The sequence below is a fragment of the Chenopodium album genome, chromosome 22, assembly GCF_948465745.1.
Source record: "Chenopodium album chromosome 22, dcCheAlbu1.1, whole genome shotgun sequence".
In the NCBI taxonomy this organism is placed as follows: domain Eukaryota; kingdom Viridiplantae; phylum Streptophyta; class Magnoliopsida; order Caryophyllales; family Amaranthaceae; genus Chenopodium; species Chenopodium album.
The window spans coordinates 15,254,374-15,269,346 of NC_137855.1; the positions used below are offsets into that span (position 1 = coordinate 15,254,374).

Sequence of the window (14,973 nt, forward strand, 5' to 3'; positions counted from 1 at the left end):
AAAAAAAAAACTCTAAATAGTGTGTGGACATTTATACCCATTAATATTTTCTTTAGGTGTATTTTCTCTCATTAATAATGCGAATAACTAAACTTATGATGTAAGGCTAAACCAAAAGAGATTCAGACACGGCTAACTATGGCGCGCATTGCGCCTAGTTAATAAAACTAAAAAATTGTGTGCCTTGCATTATGCGGTCATGCATTTATGCCACTTGCTGGTATCACAAAAATAAATCACTCAAGTTGTTTTAACACAAAGTAAGCATTCTGTTTTCAACTACCAATAATTTTTCTAATAAGAGTAGATCTACGACAAGATTAAATGATAATATATACTTCGAAACATCATAATGCCAATTAGCTTACAAAAAAGTCAAAATTAAAACAATAAAGACGTGAGTAGTTATTATAGGTTTAACCTTGCTTTAATTTGTATAATACTTCGTTCTCGATGATAAAAGAATTAGATAACATACAAGCAATATTAGCCATATCCATAATCTTGTTATTAAAAATGAAATAATTCACTCAATAATAAAAAGTTTATACCAAAATTAAAAAAAATAATAATAATAATAAAAGGGATGCATATTGATGATCTAAATGGCATACCTTTCGTTAGGCAAAGCTTGATAACACGTCAATGCATAGGGTTTGAGAATTCAGAGAAAATGAAAGAGAGGGAGAGAGGAAAGAATGAGCAGACTTTGTCTAAATAAATACAACGCAGATTATTCCTTTAATCATTGTAATAAGAATGAAAGAAGGTGATATATTATTTTTAAAAGTTATAATTAATTTTATATAAATGAAATATTAGATGTCAAAAAAATATATATAAATGAAATATTAGAAGTATAACGATGAAGAGTTATTTAAAATTCGCTGCCTTCGTAAGGCTTCCACAACATCTTTTGGTTGATTGGTTCCAAACCTTTAATGTTGAGCTAAATTGATTTTTTATGTTTTATCAGATAACAAGTTGACAGTAAAAAGATGGTGCATAATCAAAGCTACTCTTCTCATTGGGAAGTTAATATGAGAACTCTTTACGCTTGAACAAGCATGTCTAATACGAAGTATCTGCGCACGACAGCGTGTGATGTACATGCAGCTCTTCAGATGTGAAGGTACAGCACTTATGTGAATGCTATGGACCAATGTAATCGATTACACTTTCGAGGTTCCTTAATTGATTGAACCTAGCTGAATGTACTCTTCAGTTTCCTTTAAGGATTGAAACGAGAATGAAATCGGCACTTGTAGCAACATAAAGAGGTGAGTAGATTACATCTTTGGTCACTGAAATCAGTATCAACACAGCCTCTGTGCTTGGGATGTAGAGTTCAACAATAAAGTAAAATTCAAAATAAATTACTGGTACTGAATTCTTGCATTGTATACAAGGACATTTCACAGATCTCTGTTACAAATAGTTTAAGATAATATCATAAATTGACGTTGTAGAGTTCTATGCTACCATTACAATATTTGTATATCTGAGCTCTTCTTAACTATCACAAATCTTGAACTTCGCTTGATTCCCAGCAGCCTGAGAAACAAGGAGTTGTGAACATTACGGAAATTACAAATAAATGGCCTTGATTGTAACCAGAGGTTTATACATCGTTTAGAAGACACCTACCATGGATGGGTGTCTGACAACAGAGATGGTACAAGTGTTTGTCTCTCGATCACGAGAGAAGAGAAACCTCACATGTGGGACGCTTTTCCAACTTTCTCCAAGAGCCGGCTTTGCTGAACCGCCTTCTCCAGCTACCATATGATTCGTCACCTAAGCAAATGCCATCAAATATATCTATGTAAGCGACAATACAATAGCTATGGATTACATCTTTCTAAAGCCTGGCTCATAGATGTCAAAGTTTTCAAATATTCAAGTGTGCCACTCACCAGTACGCAAATGCTGTATTCGTGGGCCATCTTCTTTAGCAAATTTCCAGCAGAAATCATTTGAGCATGTCCTGAAATCCATCAAACATGTAATTTATCTAATGAAACTATGAAAGTACCAAATGTCAACATTGAGTCCCACATAACAATTAGCCATGTTAGAGACCTACATCAGCAAAAAAATTTCACTCTTTCAGAAAATGGACAATTATACAACTGGTGAACTATCTGACGAGAAACCCTCATAAGTAACTACTGTATTAAAAGAGTATGTGATGAGAATGACTGAGACAAGACCACAATATCCTGGTGATAATATCACGATAAGACACAGAAAACTCTGGTAAGCGACTAAGCGTATGTAATGAAAAAGACAGGGATAAGATCACAAATTCTGGTGATGACAATGATCAAGATAAGAGACATAATCTCCATAATAATGTCACTATGAAAAACACAGAATATGTTTTTTAGCTTTACAAGAGAGGTTTGCTGTGTTTTACAAACACCATAGCCCATAGGCTCCCTCCAACTAAGTGGTTCTTAACACATGAAATTGCTCGTCTATCAATTAGGTTAAGTCCATTGGTGTCTGATGACAAGGTTGGTCATAGGAAAGCATCACATCAAACCACATACAGCAACTTCAACCTCACGTTTACCATTACCTAGACAAACCGGCCTTAAGCCACATTAGGTATTATTGCAAGGAGTAAGTAAAGATATCCAGTGCATTGGTGTGGTGTTTATATCCGTTGGAAATTAACAAGTGCCAATGCCACATAAACGCCTAACTTCTAGAAATGAGGAAGAGGAAGTAGTGCCTCCTGTATTACAGAGTTCGAATGTAAGATATAATTTAGCATGTTTCTTTTTACAGCGGAAGTGTTAATCTTGTCCAGAGCATATGGCCAAATGAGAAGCAACTGAATTAAAAATTTAGGTGTCTTTTCCTTGTTTCAGAAAAAACCATTTCAATCCTGAGTTTCCCAAAACCCCAGTTCAAATTCAGAGACAGGAGCTAAAAGAATACCATACCATAGAGAATGAACTAGCATAACAAAATTAAAACCAGAGAAATTTGGAAGCTCGATTTGCACAAGAGAAACTTACCATATGGACCACCACCTCCGAGAAGAGGAATAATGAGAGATGAAAATGAGTCCACAATGAGCAACCTCACTGAACACATCTAACAAAAACCAAAATTAAATCTAAAATCATCCATCAGAAAGTAGTTCATATGCAGTGTGCTGCAAGCAAATACTAACAATACAAACCTCGTTTTTCAATTTCAACTCTAGTTGATGCAGTACATTGAATAAGGAAAAGATATCAAATACTGGGTAACACCATATGTTCTTCATAACAATATGAAGAGCTTCATTATCGGCCTACAACATCATCATGTAACAAGATAAGTGCAAGGTAGTCTTTATACTACAAAATCATCAAAGCTAATAATAAGAAGTTGCCTGACAGTGTACAAATTACAAAACGTAACAGCAATGTCCCTGAGGCCACAACATTATTTAAAGGTGCAAAATGAATTCAGTCAAATACTTCAACACTCTTGGTGAAACACAAAATCAGAGGCTTCCACACTGAGCCAAAAACAAGACTAATGTTCTCAGGTCTTATGTGAAAAAATAACACTTTTCAAAACTGACAGTCTATCCAACAAATTAAAAACCAAAAATATCAAAGGAATTGGTATAAGGCAAGCACCGAGCCTGGAAAAGTTGGACAAGATTTAGAAGATGAATCTAAAGCCGCTGACAGGCCTGACACAGAGATAGAGGGAAAGCTACAATTTTAGCAGGTTATGTGCTTCCACCAGCAAATTCCTTTAAGAGGTAACTATGACGTTACTTTGGACTTGGAAGAATCAAACCAATTCATCTGCTCATTCTATCAGCCTATTTTCCCTAAAGCTCTTTCTGGACAAACACGATTCTGCCCTTTAAAGTCTGACTTTCAAGAGAAGCATGCGAACACATGGCAGGGTGAACCACCAGATTTTAATACTTCTATCTTAACTCAGTTTAATGATAAGTATCATGAATTTTCTCCAGGTAGATTTAAGCAAACTAACCAATACCATTTCAACTCCATTTTGTATATATGTAAATAATGTAATCCTATTTAAAATATGTTGCTTTAAACTAAAGATACATGCATGTTATATTATGTAAGAGTAAAGACATTCAAGAGCTCTGGCACCTAATGCAGAGGAATAGCACAAGGATATTAGCCAAGTACATACAAGAAAGTTGGAGAAAATCAACTGATTCCAGAAGATAGCAAATACAAAGTTAATCTGAGCTCTGTTAGCAAGTATATCTAGAGCAATGTTATAAAAACAGATGTAGGATGCAAATCAGCTTAAAATTTGCTAACAGTCATACACTGAGTTTCTACTAGATACATCATAAATGTTTGAGATGTTAGCAATTAGTATCAAGAGATAACAGTCATTAATATCACAAAGATGTTGACTAAAAAATATAATGATCATCAAATCCTACTATAATATTCGGATATTCCCTCATACAAAGTATTGTCAAATAGCTACTATTGTGAGATGCTTGAAAACCAAATTTCCTAAGACTGGTAGGCTTATGATCAGATATCCCAAAACATCCACTTAAATCAAGTATACAAGTGCTGCATGAAGAGAGGGTGTGAATGGCACAGCAATTAAAATTGGTCTATTGGTGAAATCATAGTTAAATCCTTAATTTTCTAGGGATTGGCATTAAGACAATGAAAGAATAACATCAGGATGGGAGGAGTCCTTTTTAAAAGATCATAGGCATTGCCTATTTCTCACTCGAAACAACCATTCCAAGGAAAAATAAGATACAAAAACAGCCTTACACTGAAACAAACCATGTAACTGCAAAAGATCACTTTCCAAAACAAAACAATGCACACACACACACACAAACCAAAAAAAAAAAAAAAAAGGAAACCTGCTTCGAAGTAGAAAATGAAGCCTGATTCACAAGGTGTGCAATTCGTGGTGCAGAAAAGGAATTTCCTGAGTCTAAGAATACAACACCACTTGCATATTCCTTCGCAACAGTTGCAGCAGCTTGGAGACATACCTAAACATTAGCAGTAAGTTTAAATTCAATGTTTACCAACATATTCACAGTAGGCACTTCCATCCAAATATCTCCCAGCAATGTAAAACAATAACAAGACAATTAACTGAGAATGAATTGGAAGCTGGCAAGATTCACCTGTGTTTTGCCCGAAGATGACGGTCCAACTAGTTCTGTTACAAACCCCTCTCTTAGCAGCCCATGTAGAAAAGGATCAATCCTACGAACACACAATAATAGGACTCTCCAAATAAGCAACATCCTTCCAACACTGAATAACAAGGGAGTGTTCAGGCTCAAATCTTACCCTTCATAAGCAAGGAATGTTTGTTTACTTTTCTGAGCATCTTTTAGTAACTCCACACCGTTCAACCATGGTCTATGAAGACCATCAACTATTGAAAGCACCTGCTCAATTCCCTAAACACCCACATTACATCCCATCACAGACAGGCACAAAACCAACATCGGTATGAAGCACATAAGCGATTTTAAAGTGGTGGAGCAAAACCTGCTTCAATCTCTCTGTATTTGGCTTCTTTTCAGTGAAGGAAATCAAAGAATTCAGATCATGAATAAGGAAATCTTCCACTAGAGAAAAATCAAAAGGTGCATTTGTCAAATCACAAAATTAATATTTTTATAAGTGTTAACAAGGTGTAATGCAGCATAATTTCCAACTATTATTAATTAATAGTCTCAACCCGTTTATTTTTAATTGCAACACTTACGCCATTCACACACCATCACTTGGCTATCTTTGATGGTTCTTCTTAGATCATCTCAATGTATACTTTCATATTATCAACTTTTACAAATTATTACTTAATAGGCAAATAATGTGATAAATGGTTGAAGTTATGCATCGTCCAAACAAATGAAAACGTTGCAACTAAAAATTAACGGAGTGCAGTACACTTTTAACAAGAACTGCCTGTAAGTATGTAGCACGGAAACGACTTGGGTTTCGTAAACGGAAACGTTTTAAAAACCAGAAAACCTCAAACGACTTGAGTTAGAGCTTCATTAATACAGAAACAGGTGAATCTCAGGTCCCAGAAGTTTCAGTTCTTTCTAGCAAATTACTAACTCCATTAACAATTGAAGAAACCAACTGGGTGACACAGAAGATGTATAGCAATACAAAATCCCAGCAAATTGGAGAATTCCAACTAATCAAGGAAATTAAATAGGTAAAATTAATGAAGGGTTTTGATTAGTAGGAAAATTTCAGTGTTATATATACAACCAATTAGTAATAAACCAAATTAAGCAATGAATTTATAACTTTGAAGAAAGAGAAAGATGAAGAAAAGATTACCAGTGAAAATGCCACGAGACCCGCAAAATTCGAGGAAGATGGAATCGATTAAGGGGTAATTCTCTTGCATTGAATTAAGCATTACCATTTCTATTGTCTGTTAAGATGGAATTGAAATATGGAAGATGTTGGGAATTCCTAGATTTTACTTGGACTTGCACCAAATCTTTCAAGCACAACGAATACTATTTCCTTCGACCATTTTTTTTTTTTTTTTGACGGGATTTCCTTTGACCAATTTGTTGCCCCTAGACTTGTTAATGTTTTACCTGATCTCCAAATCTGGGTCAAACCCAACCCGTTTTTTTGGACCTTGAACAATTTATTTTGACTCGAAGCCCAAAATAGCTAGAACATGTACAACTCGTAAATTTGCTGGTCAATTCAGGCTCAACCCCAAACCCGAACGCTCGACCTATTGGTTTTTTTTTTTTTTTTTTTTTTTTTTTTTTTTTTTTTTTTTTGAAAATATGTTTATTTGAAAATGAAAATCTACTATAGATTTTCTATAAAAAAAATCTACTATAGATTTTCAATTGAGTTTGATAATTTGTCCACAATCCTACATCCAATTCTCTCTCTCATGATCTTATATAATTATCTCTCAATCCAAACTAACCACCTACTACATCAAGTCACTAACCATCGACCCACACCGATTGCATCCACATAACCCACATAACAATCATTCCAAAGACTACATAGCCTACACTAACCGCAGTGATTGCTATTATTTGGTTTATAGTTTAAATTTTGTATACTACCTCCGCTTCTTATTACTCGCAACAAAGTACAAGATTGCGGAGGCCGAGGCAAAAGATTGAAGGGGGATTAATTAAGGGGAGGGGTAAAGTATTAGGGGAGTTAAAAGGGAGGGAAAGAAAAGTGGTCCATGTGAAGGAGAGAGAAAGTGAGGGAGGGAATCTTTTTTAATGGGGATTAGGAGTAGTAATGTTGTGAGTTATAAAATAAGTAAGGGTAAAATTGTCAATTTATAAGAAAAAACCTACCATAAAAGGAAAGAAAGTAAGTTGTTACGAGTAATGTGAACCTTCCAAAAAAGGAATTTGTTGCGAGTAATAAGAAGCGGAGGTAGTATATAACCAACTTCTTTTACACTACATATTTATTTTGTAAGTAATAGTTAAAGTGTATTGTATTAATAAACTTTGTACGAAGTAGAATACTTCATATATATATTACACTTAAATTTAGTGAAAATAACACAATGCTATTTTTCTTTTAAATAATACATAATACTTCAATTTAGATAAAGAAGATATGAGCATCTCCAATGATAAGCTAATTGTTAAATTATGTCACATATGATTTTACGCTAACACTCTTTATAGTTATTTTGTACCCAAGTTTTAGTTACTCTCTCCGTCCCTTTTTTATATTCTTATTTCTAAAATTACACGGGAATTAGAAACTTGGAATAAAACAAAGAACAATTACAAAAAAAAAGTACAATGGGAACTAAAAGACATTAATTGGTGTCTTTGAATAAAACAAAGATTGAATAATATTTAATGATGCATATGTCATTAATCCTTTGAAAAGAAAAAGGACAAATAACATTTTTTGGTGAAAAATAAAAGGATCAATCATATTCATCTAAAGTGATACACATGCATGGATTCTGATTTTTTTAAAGACATTAATAAGAGTGAGAATGAGAAAATAAGAGTGAGAAATTAGAGAGAACATTAATTACAAAACAGAAAAATAGGGATAATTTGGGATATTTGGTACAAATTTACTTACTAAAAAAGAAAAGTAAGAATGTAATTTTGAAATACCCAAAAAGAAAAGCAAGAATGTAAATAAGGAACAGAAGGAGTACTAGTTTGATAATTAAATAAACTTGACTTTCTCAATAAGGAACAGAAGGAATTTTTTCTCAAGCAAGTTTGCTTGACTAAACTAATTGTATTTTTAGCTCTTGACCGGTCAAATTCATAGCTAAAGACTTTTGAAAATTGCAAACAAGTCCCTATCTACAACTATTAGAGTTGCTCTAATAGTCAACTTTATGAGAATATTATTAATAATAAACGTAGTTATATAAATCTAGTTAATAATAAAGTGAGAATGGGTTTTGGGTGATAAATTTCACTTTTCCAAAATACCCTTCTCATTTTGTTTTTTCCTTGTCTTTTTTTAATTAAAAAAACCACCACCTTTTATAAAAACTACCATCCTTTTTTTAGATAATTCATACTCTATATTTAGTCTTATGAACTCATAGACATATATGTTTTAATAATATATGGTCTTATAATAGCTATATTTTTTTTAACAACAATAATTTTTAAACCCACTAAATATTTTATTTTATTAATAGAATAAGGTGGATAACATTCTGGAAAAAAATCGAGCTTGATAGATTTTTTTTATATTGCACATGCACGCATTGCGTATGTCTCTTAGCTTGTATATATAATACTAAAACAGACACCATAATGTAGGAGTTTATAGGTACTACGCAGCGAAAATAAACATGAATCATATTCATACAGTACCTAATCCAAGGATCTAATGCATAACACATAAAGAACAAATAATTGTACCTTTGAAGCGTGATTCCACGTGCGATCGAGCAAGAACAAAGGGAGATAAAGAACCCCAAGCGTGATTCCTCTACTTGGTCCACGGGCACAAGTTAAACCTCCACTAATGCTAGTTAGTCGTGACTGAACGCTTCAATCAACCTTCAACGGAGAAGAGAGACACGAGCTAACCATGAACCACCACGACGAACACCCACGAGCCACCATGAGGGGCACCGCACGTACGGATGTGAAGGGGAGAGAAGAGGGCCGTGAGTGAGGAGAGTGTTTAGGGTTTTGAGATTGGTTGCCTTGATGTCAAAATTCACAGTGTGTGAATTATGATTGCTTACTGCAAACCCTAGGCATGGATCTTATTTATAGATCACATCTCTAAATAAGAACCCATGTCAAAAGCCCAAAACCCTTATCCTAAACACACTACTCTAGCCCAACACTCTACATGGTATGTCATAATCTCATGAGGCCCATTAATGGGCCTCTTACTTGTTTAACCCAATACCCTTGTTGTGTGACCTCATAGGATCCATTCTATAAGGCTTTGGACTATTTAACTAACCCAAAGATCAATTATCATATCTAGCACCAGATATTGACGACCCTATAGAATGAACTTATTATCTCCATAATAGTGATCCTTGATATATCTAGTAATTGCACTTATCGAAGACATAACTCCTTCAATCTCCCACTTGTCTGAGACAAGTGGGCAATATTCAAATTCCTTAAGTCAATGTGTGTCGATTTGATAATATGATTGCATCTTATGTCGTGATCATATTAATCTACAAATCTTTTCTTGAAATCTGAGTTAGAATTACAAAACAAATGGTTACTATGTAACACATTTGAGCACGGCCATGCATTTTCTTAATTCTCCCTCTTTAAGGGGCCAAGACACATTCCTAATTAAATAGGTAGACTCAATCCAATCTTATGGCAACCAAAGCTCCCACTCAACTTCTGAAATAACCGGGAAACACCCTTTATAATCTCCAGTTACGGGCAGACGTTTGAATGTACCACAGTTATAACATCCATTGAATGAGATCAATGTTCCACTCATGTCAAAGGAATCCACTAATATATCCGGAAGCTCTATACTTGAACTTCAAAGTAGGTCTATAGTTCGATCATGCATCATTCATGCATATCCATGTGATTGACCGAGCATCACTACGCTCCTATAGCCCATGAAACTGCGCTATCCAATCAATCTTAACATGCTAGTCCATTATAGAAATCATTTATGTCCAGTTTAATGATTCCGAACTAGGAACTCAAATAATATACGAATTTAGTTCACCTGTGGGGTTTCATTCAAAAGGTCATTAACCTAGTGAGCCCATCAATTCATAATTATTTTGGACATTTTATTTAATCTTGAAACCACGATTAAATAAGATTGAAACTTTGTTTCAATTGATAAACATAATTCTGCAAGCTTATGTATATACTTTTGTAATATGCTTTCTCAAAACATACACAACTAAAATTACATAACTTGCTTCAATCCAAAAACCTTAGTATGACTCTCATACCTTGGTCATGGAAGGGGTTCAGTAAGTAGAGTTCATGAGACATTCTCATAAACATGAATTTTGCAATTTCTAAATCTTATAATCATTTTCATCTCCATACACTAATAATTTTCCTTCGCCCTTTCGCAAGGAATGAACTTAGGAATTTCTAATTTGTATTCCACCGTTACATTGGATTTCGATTGAAATCTATCATCACTTGTTCTTTAAAAACACGTGAATCAAATAGACGAGTATAGTCCATGGCATGCATGATGCATCCTTTGCGAATTGCATAAGGATCATCACTCAAAGTCTTATTTTCATCAACCTTTCTCAAGGTATTGAATCATTAAGCAACGTGCCATGTCACATGGGATTGAAACTCTTTTCAATATAATGTTGAACCTTATAAGAATCTTATCAATATAAGCTTCTTAACCAAAACTCAAACATCCTTCGAGACCTATCTATATAGATCTTGAATCCCAAATGTACTCATCTTCTTCTTCAAGATTTTCATACAAAATGCATTACCCACCAATTGACTCTTCAAGCAATGAATAATTGCTCTTTATACTAGACCAAGAAGACTTCATAGCTCCCACTAAACATCTTGTACATACAAGACCTTTTCGTCATTTTACGAGAACATCAAACGATTTGATTAACTCATAAAATTAGGAACATAACTCCCTGATGCTAACTTCAATCCATTATGGATCTTTTATGCATCCTTAGGATTATTGGATCTCCAAACTTTTGATTGTATCATATACAAATCTTATTTCATGAACAATTTCAAGAAAGCGTTTTGAAATCCATCTACCAAATCTCATAAGGTAGAAATCACTAAAGTATCTTTAATAGATCTTTGCAACATGACTAATGTAAAGGTTTCATCGTAATCATAGTCATACTATGAATTAGTTGAATCCTTTAAGAAGTCTTTGCTTTAGTTAGAAAACATTTTTCTTTCTTGTCTGCTTTGCTTACAATGGGTTTCACCCAATTTAGGCAAACTATTCAAGTGTCATACACTTGCTTATAGACTTAGAATCTATTTCAGATTTCATGGTTTTAAACCACTTGGAGTCATAACTTGTCAAATCATCTTTATTACTTGCATAAACATAATGTTCCAAAATCAATATTTTAGAACTCTTAGTCAATATGAAATCATATTTCTTTGACTAAGTTTTACATATGCTAGTCATCATTGTGGGTTCTTATGCAACAATTGAAACTCATACAACAACTTTGTTTAGCTTTCAATGAGAAACGACAATAGAGGATTTGTACTTGGAATGTACTACCTTCGACACATGGTTATTAATCCCATTACACTTAATGAGACCACGCGTTACGTTGTCATTTGTAACATGAGGTGAATCATGCTCATATTGTTGCTTTTATTCGATAACTTCTCAAATTTCTTCGAGATTTTCGAAATCACTTTTCTTGAACTCTTTCAAGGTTCTCGAACTTTTCGAGATTCTTATACTCCCACTTGCCTTTTGAGGAGGCATATTTAGCATAGGGTGAACCAATCATGGTTTGAACCATGTTTGTTTGTTGCTTTTTTCGAACTCTTTCGAGATTTATACTACTCCCACTTGACCTTTTGGAACAATTTCCATAAGGGCACCTACTTGAGCAACAAACATTTTGTGCTAAGTATGGTTTGTGTAGTAGTACCCCGTGCTCTATATAGGAATCGAACGTGCATCAAACGGTTTAATACATGTTTTATTCCTTGCTTTGTAGAAAGACTTAATAAGAAGTTTTCTTATCCATATCACATATGAAGCCTTTGCTACATTTGATTTGACGTATGTAGTTTGTTTAGTCTTGTAGCTTATCTTAAAAGTATATCCCTTGAACAATGGTTGGAAGATAGGTAATTTACATCCATTATCAAAACATATCCCATATAGATTGATAGATCCTTTTTATGAACATTTCATAAGGTTTTCTTTCGGAGTTTGTTGTAAAACGATTTCACAACTCTTGGATGTTTATCAATGTCTTGGCTTAAATTCTCATTATTACGATCATATCACAATACTTTGAATGTGTTGCCAAGTACCTGTCTCGACTTAAATTTTCACAATTACAATCATATTGTAATATAATCATTATCTTTTCAAGTTGATACTGAACTTCATACTGAAAATTTTGAACTTTTCAAAGTTTCACTCTTATGCTTCAACTAAGCACAAGTAATGATCGTATCATAAATGAAGTTTCATTGTCCGTCTTTAGCCTTTGAACCTTTGGTTTTCTTACATCGATATGTATTCGACCTCGAGTTCTCATCATCATTTCTCTAAATAGTGACTTAGTCAAAATTTCAAATTAGAATGATAATTACATATATCAATGGATTCATAATTCAATGATATTGAAAGTCCATCCCTTTGGATCTTCCGCATGCAATTTTCATTTTCATTTGAATTAATTGACATATTAGAGACAATTTTTATATATTTAGAAATGGTTTAACTATTTCTATCATATAGAACTTTAAACCTATTTAGCAATCCAAAACACATTATGACTCAAAGAAGCATAGAATAACATTTATTCCACGTTTTTGAATCTTCGATGCTTAGTCATTACTAACATTGAATGGTGTTTTGATAATGGCAAGAATGAATAACATTTATTTAATTCTAGCCAACAACAACGTAAGGTGAAATATAGGTTCTACTTGTAAAGTTGCAACTTTTGCTTCCAGACTTGTAGATTTTACTTGTGAAGTAGCAACATTTTCCTCTAAACTTGTAGATTTATTCCTCCTTTAGCAATAACTTCTTCCTTTAGTTCAATCACATTGTGCAACAAGTGATCTAAACAAGACATCGTATGTCCAAGAAGTAGCAATATGCTAAATCAATTTCTATAATATACTTCTTAAATTGGAACATTTCCATTCTTTTATCTTCCGACTATATGAGGTAGCTTCTAATCAATTGGAATTGGTCCATTTAATTTGAAACATTTGTTGTTCATAGCAACTTTTAGCATGTAAGTAGTTCTAGGTTTGAGAAGTAGCAACTTGTTTGCGTTTCTTGGCCTGTAACTTCTTAATGCAATCCTCATATATTCCTAAACCTTTCCATTTGAGCCACTTAGAACATTTCTCTTAGGTTCAAAATGATACCTTGCTCAACTACTTTAAGCACTTTTCATGATTTTGCTAAGTCTATTCTATCATTATTTGTATTTGAGTTTAATCAAGTATTAAACTCTACATAAAGTAGATGAAGAATACTGTCATTTGATCAACTTTTGATCATAGAGATTTCCAATCACTTTCTTATATTCAATCATATTGAAGATAAGAGATTTTATTGGACTTCTATACTTGTCTTTTAGAGGGTTTGTACCTCTTCATCTCATTATGTCCCTTGAAACACTTTTCAAAATGAAGATGTGTTGGCATTTTACTCAAACATTTTAAATAAAACCAACCTTAGACCTGTGACATGAATTTCTAAAACTTGCCTTTTAGAACAATCTTAGCAAAATTGGAATATAGGTTTATGGATTATCTTTTAAACTTTTTGAGAACGTTTCTCAACTTTATTTTCAATCGAGGAGATTATATATAAAAATAAAATTAGAACGATATGTTACTTATAAGTAAACGCAAAATTCAATTATGTTTATTAAAATTTAAAGTACCATAAGCGAATTAAATTGGTAACTTTAAAACATTTATTCAATGTAAATTGATCCCAATTGAAATAAATGATTCCAAGATCCTTTATTCGTGCAATAATTGACCGGACTTTGGCCCTGCCATCAACCATTACATTTTCAAGGTGAGTAAACTCTTTACTGATTACAACTCTTGTAACTCTTGGTTGAATAATTAACCATCACATGTTTAATTATTACCCTTAGCTTCAAGGTTCTAAACTTTATCTTTAGGTAACCTTGTTGAGTATAACCAATTAAAAGTGTAGAATTTGTCCTACCCCCACTCCCCAATGAAAAATATGATGCCCAGCTTTGGCATGACCCATCATATATGTCAAAGGTTTCATCGGGTTTTTAATTGGAAAAGCTGCCTCAATATTACTGGGATCTAGAATTATTATGTTGTGATAAAATAGTGAACTCTAGCGCATCATCACGAAACATCAATAAAATCTAACATGCATAAAATACTGAATGCATAAATAAGACATATCATGGCCCCTAATCCTAAGAAAACTAATAAAGTAAATGGCTCCCACTTGAATCTTCATGGATCTCATCCACCTTGCTCCTTTGGGCCTTCACTTCATGGGCTTCTTGGATTATCTGCAACCTGTAAGTCTACTCTATTCTATCTACTACTTAAATAAAATAAAATAAAATTACAAAAAATACTTTATCGGTACGTAGACCGTACTAAGATTACAAAAATACATCACGATGCGCAGATCGTATTTAGCAATCTACTGGGCCATACTAGTCATTATATAGCAATAAACAACATCATATATTATAAAATTGCCACATAATAAATCACTCATCATG

General features: G+C 33.4%; 1 protein-coding gene across 2 annotated transcripts; it reads right to left on the bottom strand.

Annotated features, from left to right (window-relative positions):
- Nucleotides 1–1,355: 1,355 nt before the first annotated feature.
- On the bottom strand, nucleotides 1,356–6,501 carry LOC145605751 (DNA repair protein RAD51 homolog 4-like). Of its 2 annotated transcripts, none has more exons than XM_081661819.1 (10): nucleotides 6,348–6,501; nucleotides 5,538–5,617; nucleotides 5,334–5,434; nucleotides 5,165–5,246; nucleotides 4,892–5,026; nucleotides 3,197–3,310; nucleotides 3,030–3,108; nucleotides 1,917–1,987; nucleotides 1,648–1,797; nucleotides 1,356–1,554 (listed from the first exon to the last, which is right to left on the bottom strand). In XM_081661819.1, exons 1-10 carry the CDS (start codon nucleotides 6,433–6,435, stop codon nucleotides 1,513–1,515), a joined length of 942 nt encoding a protein of 313 aa, XP_081517945.1. In that variant the 5' UTR covers nucleotides 6,436–6,501; the 3' UTR covers nucleotides 1,356–1,512. The 2 variants fall into 2 exon arrangements, with proteins under 2 accessions (XP_081517945.1, XP_081517944.1); XM_081661818.1 differs by having other exon boundaries at nucleotides 5,334–5,446.
- Nucleotides 6,502–14,973: the final 8,472 nt, after the last annotated feature.